Source organism: Clupea harengus, chromosome 20, assembly GCF_900700415.2.
Source record: "Clupea harengus chromosome 20, Ch_v2.0.2, whole genome shotgun sequence".
NCBI lineage: Eukaryota > Metazoa > Chordata > Actinopteri > Clupeiformes > Clupeidae > Clupea > Clupea harengus.
Window position 1 is genome coordinate 5,074,919 of NC_045171.1, and position 18,998 is coordinate 5,093,916.

Here is an 18,998-nt window from a genome sequence, read left to right on the forward strand (position 1 = left end):
TTGTTACTGACCGACTAGCAGTGCACTAACTGATGTTATATTGATGCGTGTGGGTGCTTGGATGAAGATTCACACTTTGCTCCTGAGATGTGAAGACACATTATTTTAAGTTATTTGGCCATAGATTGACATGACACCACAGGATGAAACGGCAGGTTTCACCACAGGTTTACGAGGCAGTTGCTTGCAGCCACGGAAAGGCAATATATGACCTGACAGAAAGGACATTTGCAACCTGAAAAAAGGTCAGATGGTTGCTCTATGCAGTTCAGCCACATGCCATGATTACTTCAAAGTCTACTCCAGAATTGTCATGTTTAAATGTTCATGAAATGACAGACAAGGATGATCTGTCACTTTAAAAAACCGAATTATTCTAACTTGGTAACACTTATTTTTCACAGTATATGTGATGATTCGCAATGAGATTTTGAGACCAGTGTTTTCATACAATTAAATATTTATTACGACATTGTGACATACATGAAGTATTCATACCAGAGATAGACAAACTATCATATTTCATTTACTTTCTGTCTCAAATGTAGCTATTAACATTAGATTAGTGCAGGGACTAAATATAGCTATGTACATGTTTGACGAAATACCTCCCACCATAGAGACACAACACCTATTTTAGGATTACAGGCTGTACTCTCCAGAGGCAGGGGTGGTTCTCGGACAGCAGCTGGGTTACATGGCGCATTTGTGTCCACTCTGCCACCCAATCCCCTTCAACTCCCTGAAAAGCTCCACGCACATAGTCATACAATTTTATAGAACCACAAAAGAAACTGAAGGACTCGAATATCTAAAAGACACATACATGATAGGTCTTCAGACCACTGGCACAGTCACTGACAACAGCAGGGAGGGTAATGTTCCCACGGCCATCTTTGCCGTATTGACATGCAGTAGGTATGTGGCCAGGCTGCAAACGGACACGCAGGTCACTCCCATAACAGAGTACTGAGATAGACAGGCAGGAGACGGAGACCTTGTGCTCTCAGTTCAAGGAATCAAAGCTCCCCTGCTTTAAACACCCAAGTCGTTCACACTTCACTATAATCAACATTTAATCCATTTCAAGTCACACACACAGTGCTTATTTTTAACACATTGTAGCCTGAAAAAAAGACGACGAGCAACAGACTAATAGGATTATGAGGGGAAAAGGGAGGACTATAATGGTCTGTGTAAGCTGAGGGGGAGGGCAGACAGGTCGCCTTATAAAGTCTGGCGGAGAGGAGGTGGCCATGGCAGTCTCCACATCATAGAGGGATTTACAGCCGGGGGGTGAGGGTGAGACACGGGACAAACACACACGCTAGAGAGGTAAGGGCAAGTCCTATTTGAGTGGAGGTCTGTACAAGCATGGCCAGGCCCCTGAACTGCAGCCAAGCCTGATTGAAAAGAGCAGAGGGGCATAGACATAAACAACAGCAGTGTGGCTGGAGCTCTGGGCAGACGTTCATAAAAGTTAGAAGGAGTGTTTACCACTAGATCTGTCTGGCTAAAGATGGTAATCTCATAGTGCGTGTCTGTCAATTACTCTGATTTAGTTAAGTCATAAAGCACTTACCTCTGATTCAACAGTATCTTTAAGTAATAAACAGGCCAGATCAATATCCTCAGTTGGAGTTAAGTTGCTTCAAAGCAACAATGTGCAGGTTTTTAGATGTAAATTATAGCCTACTGTTTAGATGGTAGGCTATAAGGTAGTGTGATGGATAGATAAACACACCCGTCGTTCCCATTAGCCACCTAAGCTACTCACTATGTAGTCGGACACTCAGTGAAAACGTAACAACATGATGCAGGCAAAAGGCAACTGTGCTATTTTTGGTGTTTGCAAGGCAGGTCTGTCGAAGTTTAGCTGGTTAGCTTCTTAGTTTAAAGACAAAAACACCATAGTGCCTGAATAAATCAACAGCAGTGTTAGGAATATTTGTATATGTACAGTGTACATATAGTATGAAGTAGCATATAGTATGACTACTACTGAACTGGTACACCTCCTATAGTCCCTCTCAAAGTGCCTCTGGGGTTTTCAGAGAAAGTTGTCATTCAGACAGACCCAGTTCATTTACTTATGCATGCCATGTCAAGCTCCGCACCATGGGCGACCGGGCCTTTTGCTCGGCAGCGCCACGCTTACGGAACAGCCTCTCTGACCACCTAAGGGCAACGCAGATGCTGGAGTCCTTTAAAGCTTGACTAAAAAAAAAAATTATTCAGGAAGGCATTTCTGGCCTTGTGTTGAATCACTACCACTAAGTTTTCTATTATGCTTATGTTAACTCATTTTTATTTTATTGTTAGTTTCTAATATGTTGGCACTCTGAGATTCTTCTGAATGAAGAGTGCGTTACAAATAAAATGAATTATTATTATTATGTCCTGACAAGTGGCTTTGTTTTGTCTGACAACAGTCCTAAACAAGAGTTCCATCATGACCTCATAAGGGCTAGTCTGCTCTGAGGCTCTCATCGGAGATTAAACTGCACTTCATCGTAATGTTAATCTCTTCTCGCTACCTGAATCCCGCTGGATTACATGCAACACTTCATCAATCAGTGTTATATCTTGGTAGTAACACCCTTACCTAATAAGACTCTACAACTAATCCTCCAAGGTATTTCTGTTTGATTTATAGCCTATGTTTTCACATTGCAGATACCTCCTGCCAGTCTAACTCAATGGCCAAGTAAGTGTCTCCTCATGTTGATTCTATTGCTAACTCCAGACAGGTTAACTACAGTCTCCACAGATTAAGTAATAAGGAGGTCCCATTCAAGTTTGTGTAAATGACGCCACCACAACAACCTCTGTAGTAGGGAATCCTGATAGGACACATGACAGCTAGTGCAAAGGTTGTTTTCTTAATAGTCCTAAAGAACTGTCAGATTATATTTAAAATTAGTACCAAAAGAATGGTACTTGGGACTTTGTTTCTTTGTCTGTATTCTCAATGTGCACTACACACTTAAGATGGCCTTTTTCCAACGATGCAGTTTGTCTAACAATCCTCCTAGTGCAGGAATATGGACAATCAATGGTTAAAGTTAGGCCGTTTATAGTATACTTTATTCAGTTAGACATTCTAGTCAAATGGATCCCTCAAAAAACACTTCTGAAATATATGGTAGAATTTTCCTTCATAGCAGATCATTCTCTGAAATTGTAACTAGTGGACTCCAGCAGCAAGGATAATCCAGAGGACATCACGATCAATTTAGTAAGTCAGGATATGCACCACCACAGGAGGGGAACTGGACAGTTCACCTGGCAAAATTCAGGATGGATGGAATGTGAGCAAAGAATGACAGCATTTCAGATAAATAAATGCATTTCAATTTGAGGTCTCGCTTTTTCCCTGCAGGGTCTATAAGAAAAGCAGTCGCAATGGCTTGGTGAGGGGCAACACATTTCTTTATCACAAGACCAGGAGAATAGTAGCATTTACACTGCCAAACTACTGTCAAATGAGCTCCATAGTCTATTAAGTTTTGTGCTTTTGTAGATTGCTCTTTACCTAGGAAAGAGAGACTTTGTGGACCATGTGGACAATGTCGATGTTGTTGGTAAGTCTACTGAAAATGTGAATCAAATTTGTGAGACTTCAAAACAATATATAAAACAATCATTTATAGGTACATCAAAACAAAACATGTTTTGTTTGATTCCTGCCCATGATAGATGGTGTGATCAAAATAGATCCATCAGATCTTGCTGGAAGAAGCGGTAAGCTTTATTCTCATTTCCAAAGCATTACCTGTTCCTCTTTGGGTTGCAAACATACTCCTTTTCTCACTCTATCAATTCCTCTCCTCAGTGTGGGTCTCCCTCACCTGTGCATTTCGATATGGCCGTGAGGATTTGGATGTGATTGGTTTATCATTCCGAAAAGACATCTGGTTTAAGCACCTTCAGGTGTACCCTCCAACCAGTGAACCCAAGCCAGACAACACACACGTGCAAAATGCCCTCTTGAGGAAGACCGGAGACGATGGACACCCTTTCATTTTCGTTGTGAGTCACCACTGCACAAACCTAGATCTCACAGGAACTGCGCATTCACATTCCAACAGCATGTTTGCAAACATTGCGGTTAAAAGCCATGTGTTTTGTCTAATAGCTTCCCACAAATCTGCCTTGCTCTGTCACCCTTCAACCTGGACCAGGTGATGCTGGCAAGGTAGGCGTCATTTTCCACCTCGTGTTTTTCTTACTCCATCCATGACATCCTATCCTATATCTAATCTCACCTCCTGTCTCTGCAGGCCTGTGGTGTTGATTTTGAAGTTAAGGCCTACATCGCCATTGAAGCAGATAATCCAGATGAACAAATTGATAAGAAGTAAGGACGGATTTATCAATTATCAACACGAAACAGAAAAAAAAAACAGAAAAGGTTTTAGATCGATCATAATAATAACCTTATCCTATTGGTTTGTAGGGACACAGCCCGTTTGGTTATCCGAAAGATACAGTTTGCTCCAGACAAACTAGGTGCTGGTCCCAAAGCTAACATCAATAAACAGTTCATAATGTCTGAAAAACCAATTCAGCTTGAGGCTTCTACTGAAAAAGAGGTATATAGTTAATTGGTTGACCACAACCATACCACACTATATTAACACTAAGAACAATTTAAACCTATGCCTGTTTCAAAGTAACGTTCATTTCAGACAAAAAGCTGAGGTGATTTCCTAATGACTAATTTGTTCTGTTCATCAATCAGCTTTATTACCATGGAGATCCCATTCCAATTTCTGTAAAAATAAACAATGAAAGCAATAAGGTGGTGAAGAAAGTCAAAATCTCAAGTAAGTGTAGAATCACATGATTAAGTAGAGACTACATGAATGATCATGAATCATGAATGAGACTACATGAGCCTTAACAACAATTCATTTCAGAAGCTTCACATCTTTCAGTTCAGTATACTTATTCTTATATGGCATGGCGTTTCCTCATATCTAGTTGAACAGACGACAGATGTGGTCCTGTACTCTGCTGACAAATACACTAAAGTTGTTCTATGCGAGGAATTTGGGTGAGTTCATGATCTTGTAAAACTGACATAAGCACAACATAATTAATCCCTTGAACTCTTCTTATGTCTAAGACTATGCATTATAGTTTTACATGAAGTATGTACATTTCCCTACCAGAGACCAAGTTGATCCCGCATCCACTCTTGAGAAGGAATACAGAGTGACTCCTCTGCTGGCCAATAATATAGAGAAGCGTGGTTTGGCACTAGATGGCAAACTGAAGGATGAAGACACAAACCTGGCATCATCTACAATGTAAGTGCACTCTACAGTTAAGAGATGAAGATACAATTGTTCAGTAGTCATACATCAAAATCTGAATGTTTCCTATATGATAAAAAAAAGGCACCAAAACGAGTTAATTCCAATCCTGACAACAAAAACTATATTGCTCTTTTCTTTTCTTGCACTGTGCAGTATCCGAGCTGGCATGGATAAGGAAATCTTGGGAATTCTGGTGTCCTACACTATCAAAGCAACAGCCGTGGTATCCGGTGGTGGAATCCTAGGAAGCCTAACATCTAGGTACATTTAATTATTCATGGTATATAACATCTTAAATGTTGGCATTGACACCTTACGCAGGTAAAAAGGCAAAACGTTTTCTTCTTTCTCCTGATAGTGATGTGACTGTGGAGATTCCTTTGGTCCTGATGTACCCAAAGCCAGCAGGTGAGCAGGTGTTTAATGGAACATGGACTGATTGAGCCACACAACCTTTGACTTGATGCTATAACCCATAATAATTCACATTTCACTAAATACAGTGAGGGTATTGATGGGATACACTTCTGGTGGCAAATCAAGTCACAGAATATAATTTTTTTTTGTTTTTTGTTTTATTTCTTTAAGGTAAGGAGATCATTTAAACACTATTGTCATCAGATTTATTTTATGTCTAACAAAAGTAGGGTTATTTTAAGGTGCAGTCCGTGATTCTAATCCAACAACTGTAAATTGTGAACAAAGAAAAGTGACAGTTTTCCACCCATTTTTGTGGGTTTTTAGAAAGTCAAAGCACAGCGAAATGCAGCACATCGAAGTGTTTACTGCGTGATGGTCAATTGAAAAGTGACTACAATAGGCCAACATCAGGATGACACAATCTAATGCAATCAGTTTAATTTCTGATGCAATCACCGTGTTCACAAGAAAAAAGTACAATTTCTCAAGTGTGGTCTCAGACTTTTGTCAATGACTGTAATTACACTTGAGGTCGGACCAGCAAAATGGACCAAGTGTGAACACAGCTTTAAATACCAAATCAGGGTTCATCTGTTTCAAACAACCAGTAGATCTGGCACATTGGTTTTAAACACCAAATGAACTAGTGGTGTCTAAAAGAGTTCAGGAACATTACATTTTTGTACACTTTGTGTTAAACATAGCATTTGTGGATTACACTAGGCTAGTATTTTTCCACCTACACACAATAAACCAGGTAAAAATTTGGTTTTATAATTTGAATTGTGAATGTATTGACATTAACAGCTAATATACAGTATACCCTAACATCATCAAGATGTGAGGAAGTGAATATGTTCTTTAGGCCTATCGACATTGCTATGAATTACTTGAATTAACTGATCAATAACAATGCAATTACTAACCAAATATGAGTATTATTGATCACATAATTGTGGTAGTACAAAAAGATGGAAATGATCTTCTCTCACACTCACATTCTCTTTCTTCCCTGCTTTTCAATGTTATCATGACACAGATGTGTAAGTACAAACTAACCACTCACATTTTATTGTTACTTTCCCCAGCAGTCACCATGGTCTGAGGCATATACAAGAAATAATATATATAAGGAGCAATCTAAAATATGTTTCTGTCCAGCTGACCTCGTAAAAAATATGAATATGAGAGCGGGAAGGGGCTAAGCAATTAAATAATTGCAAATGTTTACAAATAGACACATTTGTTCCTGTGATGTTCATAACACACAAGTCTCTGCTCCTCTCGCATGTGTTTAAGCATTTCATGAACTGCAAGAATCAGGAATAAATACCTGGTGAGGAGGTGAGGAGAATCTCATGACCCTCAGCGGACCTGTTCACTTCTTCATGGGCCATACTACATAGTACACATATCTTTGAAAGTGTAAAAAGCAAAATGAGTTACCGGTATACAGACCATAATTGTAAACTAGATTTCATAATGCCATTTCAAGTGTTGATCTCCATACATTCTGTACATAGCGGGATTAAATGTGAATGTTTCACTTTCTTTATGTATTAGACTTCAGATATCTTCAAATAGTAAAAGTGAAACAGATATGAGAAGTTTTAACCTTGTTTATGTGAAAGACACAAATCACTGCAGTTTAAGCTTTTGAAGAAGTGTGCAGTTGTCCTTTCAGATGCCTGACAGGTGTGTGGTTGGGTCAAATTTTGGCTTTCTAAGCTTACTGTACAGATGCTATGGTGCAAAACTCTTCTCGCACTGATTGCATCTGTATACTTGTGAAACTTACCTAGGCACTAAACAACCGCTAAATGAGAACATTAAAACAAAATTATCAGAGTGCCCAAGTTGAAATAGATTGGTTTCTCAAGTTGTAGTTTGATTTAGGCAAGATGAAAGCCATTATCTTGACAAGTGACAAGCAAGCTTAGTTGCAACGATGGTAATGTGGACTAACAGACGATTACTTTATTTGTGTCTACTGCATGGACCCTAGATCTGACATCATACTGGAATAGCTTCCCACTGCAGAACAGACTGGAAGATCACCAAAGTGGAGAAACAGACCCCCGCAGAAACACAGAGACAGACTTTCCTCGCATTAAATCTCGGCATAAACAAAGTACCTGCAGCACATCATAATTCCCTTTATTGTCTTTTTCAACGAGACGTTTTACCAATCTAGAACCTGAACTGAGAACACATTGGGTGACACTCTCACAATTTCCAGCTATCCAATGTAAAATTAAATGTTTACTTTTCGTGATGATTTTGCCTTCCAAAATGTTGAGTGTTAAAAATAAGTGATTATTAAAGTGTTTTTGTCTTGAAATGTTCACATAAAAATGTGTGTATGCTATGCTACATTGCCTTCCATAGGCTCAATAAAGAATTTCAACCTTCACCAGCAGGGTTGGTTACAGTGAGTCTGTTGTGCTCTACTGTACTATGGGAAAAGTAGTATTCTATTGTTATTGTGACCTTTGCAGTCAAGGAAACTAAAGAGGGAAGGTCAGTTCAAAGATGATAAGAGAAAATGTTAATGTGACACAGCGTATCACTTCTGCATTGCATTTACGTTATGTTCATAGACACATATTCAAAAGTGCATTAAATGATCTAACTAAACAGCTACTTGGTCTAATAAGTCTAAACCTGAAAGTGCAGTCAATTGTGTAAAGTGTGTATAATGGGGTCAAAGTTGAACAACTTTTCCCCTTAAAAATAGTGTTAACATTACACTTGAATAATATGTAGGCTTATCTTAAAAATGTAGCAGGATGACACATGATAGATTCTCAATCAGGAGCTGATTTGTCTGCATCCTCCAACCCAGCAACAGTGAAGTGGCAAGGACATACAGTGCCCTCCGCAATTATTGGCACCCCTAGTGAATATGAGCAAAACAGGCTATAAAAAAATATGTCTTTGCTGTTTATCCTCTTGGTCTTTCACTCAAAATATTCACAAAAATCTTACCTTTTCATTGAAGTAAAACTATTGAAAGGAAAAAAAACTGTTGACATTAAATAAATATTTTTCCCCAAAACATGTGTGCCACAATTATTGGCACCCCTTAATTTAATGTTTTGTGCAGCCTCCCTTTGCCAGGATAACAGCTCGGAGTCTTCTCCTATAATGCGTGATGAGGTTGGTGAACACATGGCACAGGATCTGAGACCATTCCTACATGCAGTATCTCTCCAGATCCTTCAGATTCTGAGGTCAACGTTTGTAGACTCGGCTTCAGCTCATCCCACAGATTTTCTATGGGGTTTAGGTCGGGGGACTGTGATGGCCATGGCAAAACCTTTATTCTGCGGTCGGTGAACCATTTTTGTGTTGATTTTGAGGTGTGCTTCGGATCATTGACCTGCTGGAAGGTCCAACCACAGCCCATTTTAAGCTTACTGGAGGGGGCTGTTAGGTTTTCATTTAATATCTGCTGGTATTTGATGGAGTCCATGATACCATGTACCCTAACAAGATGTCCAGGGCCTTTGGAAGAAAAACAGCCCCACAACATCAAAGATCCGCCACCATACTTCACATTGGGTATGGGGGTCTTTTCTGTATGGCTATGTTTCTGTCTACGCCAAAACCACCTTTGATGTTTGTTGCCAAAAAGCTTTATTTTGGTCTCATCTGACCATATAACTCGGCCCCATTGAAAGTCTGACTTACATTTGGCAAACTGTAGGCGCTTTAGTTTGTAGTTGATTGACAGCAGAGGCTTTTTTCTGGCAACCCTCCAAAACAACTTGTGGTGATGTAGGTGGCGTCTGATGGTAGTTTTGGAGACTTTCTGACCCCAAGACTCAACTCACCTCTACAATTCTCCAGCTGTGATCCTTGGAGATTCTTTTTCCAGTCGAACCATCCTCCTCACGGTGCGTGGGGTCAATGTACACATACGTCCGCTTCCAGGCTGATTCTTAACATCTCCTGTCGCTTTAAACTTCTTAATTATTTCCATGATAGTGGAAATGGGTATTTTCAACTCTTTAGAGATTTTCTTGTGTCCATTTCTTGATTTGTGCAGCTCCACAACTTTCTGTCGCACGTCGTCACTGTGTTCTTGGGTCTTTCCCATAGTGATGAATGACTAATGGAATTTGGCCTGTGTCACCTCATATTTGTACGCCAGTGGAACAGGAAGTCATGGTTGACCTCTTAAGACTTCCTTATCAAACAGGTGAACTTAAAAATGTAAAAAATGACTGTAAATATACTTCAGTTAGATTTTAATTATAAGATTTGTCTAGGGGTGCCAATAATTGTGGCACACATGTTTTGGGGAAAAATATTTATTTAATGTCAACAGTTTTTTTTTCTTTCAATAATTTTACTTCAATGAAAAGGTAAGCTTTTTGTGAATATTCTGAGTGAAAGACCAAGAGGATAAACAGCAAAGACATTTTTTTATAGCCTGTTTTGCTCATATTCACTAAGGGTGCCAATAATTGCGGAGGGCACTGTATATGATCATGCTATAGGCAACACCAGTCATGGATGGAATATGTCAAGCCATGTCAGTTAAAGTTGGTAAAAAAAAAAGGAGAGAGAGAGAGAGAGTGTGAGTTTAAACTTTACTAGATTGTGTAGACTAGACTAGACTAGATAAAAACAAATGCATGCATATACAATAGAGGCCACATCTATAATTGGGAGCATTATAAAGTCACAAATCAGGGAATTTTTCTATGTAACATTTTTATACCATTTGGTAAGTTGAAAATCATAGCCCAGCATAAACTAAGAGTACTTTGTTTAATTAATTGCCTGTATTCAGCTACCCAAATTCTGGCACGTTTATTCTAACTGAATTATAGGCTACTATCGCTCTACCACGACATGGCTGCAAGTAGCTGGCTAAGTAGCAAGTTAGCCTAGCAACTGACTAACTGCATCCATTCAGCTGAAGTAAAGCAACACTGACTCAAGGGCACGTAAACAGTCGGAGCTACACCAGCAGGTAGGATGGGGTTTTTCGGGCCCCGTACTTGTTCGGTTCATATTCAGCGTCTTATTTGATGTATGACCAGGAAATGAAATTAAAACAATGTTGGTAACTCCACTTCACAGCACACTCTTTTAACCTTTTGTTGGGTACAAATTGGACTTAAATACGCTTTAGATAGCTATGTTATGACTGCGTCACCCGGTTAACTAGCTTGCTAACAGGCTAGCGCTCGTGAGCATTGTCAACAGCAGAGGTTCTGTTCGATTTTGACTGACTTTTCGGGTGTTTATATGGTCATGGTGTAGCGAAATGGTATGTATTCTATAGATATTTGGTTTTGTGTGTGTTGGAATAACTACTGTAGCAATTTCTGCAATGTGCTGATGGATGTAACACAAGCTCATATGCTAATGTGTGACAGTGGTTGTCTAGCTAGCTGGGCTAGCTCGCTATGGGCATGATTTTTTACCTGCTGTTTATGTTGAATTGTCGCGTGTTTCTAAGCGATATCACTCTAAATTAAAAGGTGTCCTGTGTAATTGTGTACATGATCATAGTAATGTAACATAATTGCATGGTCTTGTTGGTGATTTTTCCTTACAAACCTTACCTAGTATGAAGCAAGCTAAGCCCCTCCTCGTTTGGTCCATTTTTCATTACCCATGATTCAATCTTCCACGGTGGCCATGCTGCTGCAGGCCGCTGCGGTCTGGAGCTAAGCGGAACTCCGGCGTAAAACATAGTGTGAGGGGAAAGGACGCTATTTAGCTGCCATACCTAACACCTATGTTTGGGGATGATATTTGAAATTCGGTTGAACTATGTTATAACTTCGTATTCGTAACATTTCCCCATGAGGATAGGTGAAAATAACAGTGCTTACAGTGTATGTGGATTAGAAGTTTTATCATCTACGCTGTGTTTTCACAATGAACTGTACCAAAGCATTTTTCATTGGGTGTTTTAAGTGTGTCGTACACAACCTGAAGCATAGGTATGAACTTGAAATGTTTTGCACTGTTGTAACAGACTGAATGGCACTTGTGTCTACCATGATTATATTGAGTGCATTTTTTTTACTGTAACATTTATCTTGTCTCCCATATCTTCAGGTATGGCCCACAAGTGATGTAGAACGTGCTGGAGATGGCTGAAGGAATTCATGTTGGCGACATGCCCTCCTTCCAGCTGGTTCCAAGTTCTGAAGCAAAAAAGAGGCCAAATTCATCAGATGGAAGTAGGTGTAACTCTAGCTAAATTGTGGTTCCTCTAATTATTCTACTGCTGGTATAGCAGGTTCTGTTAAAAAAAAAAAATGTATTTACACCAAAATGAACAAACCAAGGTTATACATTCTTGTTTAAGTCTTGTAATGTTGTCTCAATCACAGGAGACGAGCCAATGAGGAAGATGCCGGCGTCAAAATATAACCCCAGGCCTAGATTTGAGCCTGTGCAATTTGTCAGTAGTGGCATTAGTGGGGGAACCACAGATGAGAAGGAGAATGAGAAAGATCGCAGGAGAGGGGAGATGAACAGTATGAGACAGAGAGAGCCTCCACACTCCACGTACAGCTCTGGTCGTTCATATCAACATACGACCTCCTCGGCATACGAACGGGCCTCGTCATACGCATCTGACTCTTGGGGGGATCGCAGAGGCAGAGACACGGCCTCCTCGGGCAGCACAGGTGGCCTTGGCTACAGCAGCAGAGGGTCTGGCTCAAACTTCATGACGAAAATTCAACAGGACTACACAGCTAGATATGACTCGCACAATTTCAGGCAGTCTGACTCCTCCTCCCAGTCCTATAGGCATGATGGATACGGCGGAGGCAACAGGTCCAGGCCCTGGGACTCGACGCGTCAGGAAACGGGCCGTCAGGGCCTGGGATTTGGGCACCAGGAGAGACCGTCATCCAGCAGAGCTTTCAGTCGGGTCTGTAGCACCCCCTCAATGGCAGCAGCCTCTTCACAGCCCACTCCAGTGGCAGCAGCCACTCTGGAGGAGAAGCAGAGATTGGTTACACGTGTGGCAGGCGCCATCGCCACCACAGCCAGAGACCCTACAGCTTTGAGCGGCTCTGATACACCAAACTACAATTTCATCCTGAGCCGGAGCATCCAGGCCTGCAAGACCAACCCTGAGTACATCTATGTCCATCTCAAAGACATCCCTCCAGATGACCTCCCTAAGAATAGAAAAGTGCCCACCGATGGGTATGCTTGCGAGCTGAGATGTCAGTCTGTTTACTTGGCAACAGGGTATTCTGGAAGCAAAAACGGTGCCCGGGACCGTGCCTCAGAACAGGCCGTTAAACTCTTCCTGCAGTCTGTGGAGGCCCGCGTGGTACAGCGCAAATACAAGCATGTTGCTGTAAATGACATTGTGGTGTGTCCACAGCATGTCCCAACTCCAGTGTTAGTCCCACCACTACGAAATCCAGAGGATAAGCCACCTCTGAGCTCCAAGGGTATTTATGAACCAGACAAAACCAAGCACTGGTCAGAGTTTGTAATTGTGGACAATGCTGTGGATGCGATCTGCATCCTGAATAACTCTGCAGCTTACAATCGAATGAAAATTGACTACAAGTTTGAGCCGGTCCCCAATAGCAACATCTTCATGTGCAGTGTCTACTTGCAGGATGAACTTGTTGCACAGGCAAGGGGAACCAAGAAGACCTCTAAGCATTCAGCTGCTGAAGAAGCCCTGAGGAAGCTAAGGGCGAATCAAGCTGCCAAGCAGCAGCAACAGGAGCAGCAGCAACAGCAGCACGAATTACAACAGCAACTACAACATCAGCAGCAGCAGTTTACCCAGGGCATCTATCATGCAGAGGGTGGACGCTTCACCGCACCTGGGAGCAGGAAGAAACAGCTCAGTGAGTTGGTGATCCTGGAAAATTCTGACAATGCTATATGTATTATCAATGATACTGCCCAATTCAACAAAGTGTCCGCTGACTATAAGTTCACAGTCCTGCCTGACCATCGCTGGAGATGCGAAGTGTACTTAGAGGGTCAGTATGTGGCAGCCGGTGTTGGGCTTAAGAAGACTGTGAAACATGTTGCAGCAGAGGAGGCCCTGGCTACTCTACGGCAGACCCAGGCTGTGGTCAAGTCCAACCTTAGGAAGGAAGGCTACGGAGATGCTCTGTCCCGTACCCAGATCTGGGCTCGATCTGGAGAAGAGTCTTTGCACAAGGAGATCAAAGAGGACAATATTGGCAACCAGCTGTTGCGGAAGATGGGCTGGACCGGAGGCGGACTGGGCCGCGAAGGGGAGGGCATCGCTGAGCCTATCCGGGTGAAGGAGCAGTTCACCAGGGAAGGGCTGGGTATGGATATGAACCGGCCTGGGAGCCAGCTCACCAAACGAAACATTGAGGAAATCATTCGCAATTATGCTGTCTCGGACCGCAACGATGACCTGCGCTTCTCAACCGAGCTCAATAATGATGAACGCAAGCAGATCCACCAGGTGTCCCAGAAGTATGGGTTGCGTAGCAAGTCGTACGGACAAGGCAAGCAGCGCTTCCTAATTGTCAGTCGCAAGGTGCATAAAGACCAGTTGATTGGTCAGCTCCTGCAGGAAGGGCAGGTGGGTAGATACGAGCTGGTGAAACCTCAGGCATCGCACTGATTGGACAGGAGGAACCCGAAGTAATCTAAAGATAATTTTCAGTCTGGGGGGTGTCTTGTGAAATATACTGAAATTCTATTTGATTTCTCAGAAAGATTTGCTGTAAAAGGAACTGTAAAATGTATTTTTCAAACTCCTCTGTATCAGGAAAGTCCTCTGTTGCTTCTTCATTCCTGGACAGACAAATAGATAACTCATGTTGATACCGAACACAAGTAGATACTTTGTTTTGTGTTGTGCATTTTGTCTGTGTGTGCTTATTACCATGTCATTCCACTTAATCTTGTCTGCTGTAGCTCTCACTTTGGCGCTTTGGGGCAAGCCCCAAAATAATTTGTGCACAAGCTGTATACACAAAGTAGCCAACACACAAAGGTTTAGATCATATCTTGTGTCCTAGGAGTTTAGACAATGGATGCTACTAAGGGAGCTATTTTTGGCAGCGGGTCAGGTGCTCCATTTTACTCTACGTTTGTAGAGACATTCCATCCCTTAGGTTTTGTTTAATACAATATTTCACCTTTCACTGCCATTATCTTCTACAAGCTCTCTTATTTTATCAGTTTGACACGACGTCTACAGGCCCTTTTAAAAACAGGGAAAAATACTTATGATTCTACTTTGTTGCGAACAGGTGAAAAACAGAGGCCATCTTTTTAAACATAAATTTTCTGAGAGTAAGCCATTTACAATGCTATGACCTGGTAAATGTGCAAGCAGTGCTATCTGTAAGATGTTAGGTGAAATAGCCTTTTTTTTGTTTGTGGATACTGTTGTCTGCTTGTTTTCATATCTGTAATTACTGAACAATAAACTCAATCTGATCGTCCTCACTGAACAATGAACTAAGAAGATCACTCCGTTTCATTCCTCCTCCTCCTCCTCCCCACGACCCAACCTTAATAAATGCATTTCCAGACTTTGATTTTACTGTTTATTTACAAGAAGTGAGAAAATGTACAGTTTCTTACATGGGTTACTAGTGCAAATTTGACACTCTGAAATTTGATGTGCATTAGAAAAAATGTTCACCCAGATGATTGGAAACAGACACTGCATTAGAAGACAAGCACACAAGAGTGTCATGCCCAGGCTGTTGGGTTAGAAACTCCATGTGGGATTGAGAAGTAAACGGCACTTAAAATCAAACCAGAAAGGTGCGCAAGTAAACCATGCAACCAGGTAGCAACAGGGTATAGGACAGTGTATTGACGTGATCTTCAGTGCCATTTCGATACATTCTGAGTCCAAAACTAGTGGCACGATTTATGCACAACTTCTGAACAGTTTCCCCTTAAAAACTGCATCCAAGGTAATTACACTGATCAAACACAAGACCTCCTTTCTAGCAGGGAGTTGAAGATATGCTTTTGTAAATACTCTTAATCAGAATGCACATCACAATTTTGACCTTATAGATGAATGTATACCAACTCCACCACTAGTCCTAATTGTACGATGGATGTCAAATACAACTATTAGATCAGGCACTGAACTGTCTGCCTGAACTAAATTCAGTTTCTTAACAATTCCACATAATTAAGCTTAGATACAAATCAGTGAGAAGGGGTAAATAAAACAAAAAGCTTGTGTGATACTTATTCACTGAATTTGGGCACAAGAATATCCAATCAAAATATGACTCCATACACCAAACTGCAATGCAAACAACTCTTGTTAACACTCAAAAAGCACTCAACTTGCACCTAAGGGGGCAAACTCTGAGTAAAACATGGCAAAAAAGACCATCTCCAATTTAAGGGGTGTAGGTCAACAAGAAAAGAATGTGTTGCAAGTAACCCAGGCACAACATGGTACATTTAATTTAGTATAAATGTGCCTTTGGGGGAGAGGGTCCTGCATGGGGGGGGATCACAACACAACAGCACTCTAACCTTGCAAACAGCTAAGGAACAGACAATTCTACTGAGTAAGAGGAGTAGATTTCAAAACATGATGTGTATTTATTTTTATTCTTGAGCGAGACTGATTTTTTTCCCTCTTGACTATCGAGGCTGGGTATTGTTCATACTTGGTGAACAGTCAAAGGGGTCAACAATCTCGCCAGCTCTGTTCTACAATGGCTGACACACGCTTCTCGTATTCTCGCTTGTTCTCCTGGTACAGTTGAGCTGCCTGGCTGTTGGCTGGACTGTTAGGGTTTGGTTCATCCAGTAGAGACTGAAATATGAACACAAAAAAATTAAGTACATCGGTTATGTTTAACATTACCACAGTATACCATTCTTAAGGTGTTCAATACTGAACTGAGCTGAAACAGAACATCTGTACCTGTATAGAGGTTAAGATTGAAGATACATCATAGGTGGGACTCCAGCGGTTCTGAAGAATGTCCAAACATATACTACCATCTGCATATACTGAAAACACAAAACATAACAGACTAATGGTCACATCTCTGGAAGAACATCCAATGCATGCAATCCACATGGCTTTCACTGTCAAGGTATTTCATAGTCTTTGTTCAAGGCTATAAACAGAAAAAGAAATCAATACCTACCATTTGGATGAAACATTTTTGAGACAAAACGAACTGTGGGGGGCTTGTTTGGGTATTCTTCTGTAAATTCTATTGTGAGTTTGAATGTTCCTACAGAAGAAAAACAACATAATCAAATGTCGATTGTATAACAGGATCTCTTTTGTTCAAGTGTTATCTGATACCTTGTTCCTGTGTCATTTGATATTCTGTTTTATATATATATATATATATATATATATATATATATATATTTATGCAGTTATTTGATCAAACTGTATTTTCATTGGACCTCAGGGACATGTCTGGATAGCAAAGCATACCACACCGCCAGGATTAGGCTTATAATTAAGGCCATTGCCTTGCCCTGCCCAGTGTGCCATGTTCTCCATCCTTCACAACACCCATTCAAGAGAAGCCAGTTTAGCTAGCTATCCAAGTGCCTGTTGCTCTTTTCAACCTCTTATCCTCTCTTTTGCACAATATCTCAAGGGCTTTATGCAATAAACCTCAAGCATACTTACAGCCTCAGTGGGAGAGAACTGTATGTAATGTAGTACATAATCACCTGGTTTCCTGGTCTTAAGACACAAGCAGATTGGGTTTTTGGCTAAACTAGTTTCCCTACACAGTGCTAATGATCTCACTCGTCACCAGACAGTAATCTCTCAGCACAACCGCATCAGATTAATGATCATTAAGCAATTCAGTTGACCTATTCTTGTTACGAGCATGTCCCACCTGATTTCAAGATAAACATCTAGATACAGGAATCAAACAATTTATGTTTTCATAAAATACATTTAAAAAGTTTAAAAAAACAAAATCAAACTTTAGTGGTAAACTACATTGATGATAATCTGTAATGGCTTCTGACTGTAGTCCACCTGTAAAACAGATGAGTGGTGGTTGTGGTCAAGGTAAGGTAAAAACCTACAAAGGTTATCTTAGTTATTGAGCTTACCGTCTTCAAAAGGTGTCCCTTCTGGCCTGTTGAAAAAAGAACAAAATGATTCATGTTGGTGAATCGTATTTATGGATGGCTTCCAGGTATACACAAAACACTGTAGTTTCATCACCTATAAGTGAAAAAGCTGAACTGAACGACCTGTCATATCAAGTATTCATCCAGACCAAGGCGTTAAACAAAAAGTCTTGGCTGAGTATCGACTATGCAGCTAACTAATCAACTAATTGTATATAAATTCACCTGACTTACTAGAAATAGCAGGTCAAGCAATACTACCCAAGTATCTTGGTATGACTGACTTTAACATTACATCTCAGATCCAGACAAACAGTATTCCCTACAAACTAAGAAGCCTTGACAGCTCTCGTGGACATCCCTCTTACCCAAAAATGACTGCATTCCAGACCATGATATTATTTTCTGACGGGGCTCCGCTTACTCCAGCTGGAGGATCCTCTTGAAGTCTTAAACATAAGTTCAACGCAGCATTTAAATACATATAAAAAAACATCTGCTAGCACCACAGGAGCCAAAGCCAAGAAACATTAACATAACATTTACCCCGAAATATAATTTTGACTTAAATATAATTAACAAAGCAAACAATCGATGGCACAAATACAGCACGAGACTGGCAAAGCAAAAATATATATAACAAATGTAATATATCTTAAACAATCGCCATATTAGCTCTGTCTGGTAAACCAGCTAGCTAGTCAACGTTAAAGTCTAGCACTCTGGCTACTAGCCGGCTAGCAATAAACAAGCAAAGGCCATATATTTTTTCATGTCGCTTACCGTTTAAAATCTCTCATTAAACGTCGTCTTGCTGGGGTTGACATTTTAGTGAATAATTAATACAGAGCTTAACACATCGACGTCAAGACTTGACAACGATCTGCGATATTTTGCTATATTTGTCTATCTTACAATTATGATCAATTTGGCTAGCTAGTTAGCATGTAGCCTTGATATTCTTGCCTGTTTCTCAACTAAGCCAGGCTCTCAAGGGACCGGAAGTACCACTGTTGAAAATACCGGGGGGGTACGGAAGGTTGTTATCGTTTTCGATTCGAACTAAAACACAATGGGTCATCGATACCGCACGCAATATTGTCATTCCCTGTTTGAGTATAAATAAAACAATAATTACATTTTGACCTGGAA

General features: G+C 40.7%; 3 protein-coding genes across 9 annotated transcripts in view; 2 read left to right on the forward strand and 1 right to left on the reverse strand.

Annotated features, from left to right (window-relative positions):
• arr3b (arrestin 3b, retinal (X-arrestin)) overlaps positions 1 to 8,210 on the forward strand; it is a 43,492-nt gene extending 35,282 nt beyond the window's left edge. Inside the window, exons 2-17 of one of the 4 annotated variants that reach the window (XM_031587486.1) lie at positions 2,677 to 2,707; positions 3,383 to 3,413; positions 3,524 to 3,584; positions 3,700 to 3,744; positions 3,836 to 4,032; positions 4,139 to 4,198; positions 4,284 to 4,360; positions 4,460 to 4,595; positions 4,745 to 4,829; positions 4,987 to 5,059; positions 5,178 to 5,315; positions 5,478 to 5,585; positions 5,683 to 5,732; positions 6,784 to 6,787; positions 7,044 to 7,088; positions 7,750 to 7,836. In XM_031587486.1, coding sequence (XP_031443346.1) covers positions 2,677 to 2,707; positions 3,383 to 3,413; positions 3,524 to 3,584; positions 3,700 to 3,744; positions 3,836 to 4,032; positions 4,139 to 4,198; positions 4,284 to 4,360; positions 4,460 to 4,595; positions 4,745 to 4,829; positions 4,987 to 5,059; positions 5,178 to 5,315; positions 5,478 to 5,585; positions 5,683 to 5,732; positions 6,784 to 6,787; positions 7,044 to 7,053 — 1,106 coding nt within the window. In that variant the 3' untranslated portion in view covers positions 7,054 to 7,088; positions 7,750 to 7,836. Of the gene's footprint in view, positions 1 to 1,220; positions 1,336 to 2,676; positions 2,708 to 3,382; positions 3,414 to 3,523; positions 3,585 to 3,699; positions 3,745 to 3,835; positions 4,033 to 4,138; positions 4,199 to 4,283; positions 4,361 to 4,459; positions 4,596 to 4,744; positions 4,830 to 4,986; positions 5,060 to 5,177; positions 5,316 to 5,477; positions 5,586 to 5,682; positions 5,733 to 6,783; positions 6,788 to 7,043; positions 7,089 to 7,749 lie in introns of those variants that run through there. The other 3 variants (XM_031587485.1, XM_012841403.3, XM_031587483.1) reach the window with 3 other exon arrangements.
• A 2,354-nt stretch (positions 8,211 to 10,564) lies between these two features.
• Positions 10,565 to 15,281, forward strand: nkrf (NFKB repressing factor). 4 transcript variants are annotated; one of them, XM_012841392.3, is made up of 3 exons: positions 10,565 to 10,728; positions 11,829 to 11,953; positions 12,107 to 15,281. In XM_012841392.3, the coding sequence occupies exons 2-3, from the start codon at positions 11,863 to 11,865 to the stop codon at positions 14,359 to 14,361; spliced, it is 2,346 nt and encodes a 781-aa protein (XP_012696846.1). In that variant the 5' UTR covers positions 10,565 to 10,728; positions 11,829 to 11,862; the 3' UTR covers positions 14,362 to 15,281. The 4 variants fall into 4 exon arrangements, with proteins under 4 accessions (XP_012696846.1, XP_031443341.1, XP_031443339.1 ...); XM_031587481.2 differs by lacking the exon at positions 10,565 to 10,728 and adding an exon at positions 10,732 to 10,817; XM_031587479.2 differs by lacking the exon at positions 10,565 to 10,728 and adding an exon at positions 10,839 to 11,028.
• On the reverse strand, positions 15,282 to 18,859 carry ube2a (ubiquitin-conjugating enzyme E2A (RAD6 homolog)). The gene is made up of 6 exons (XM_012841477.3): positions 18,630 to 18,859; positions 18,215 to 18,295; positions 17,826 to 17,851; positions 16,883 to 16,972; positions 16,654 to 16,742; positions 15,282 to 16,542 (listed from the first exon to the last, which is right to left on the reverse strand). The coding sequence occupies exons 1-6, from the start codon at positions 18,671 to 18,673 to the stop codon at positions 16,414 to 16,416; spliced, it is 459 nt and encodes a 152-aa protein (XP_012696931.1). The 5' UTR covers positions 18,674 to 18,859; the 3' UTR covers positions 15,282 to 16,413.
• Between the last annotated feature and the right edge of the window lie 139 nt (positions 18,860 to 18,998).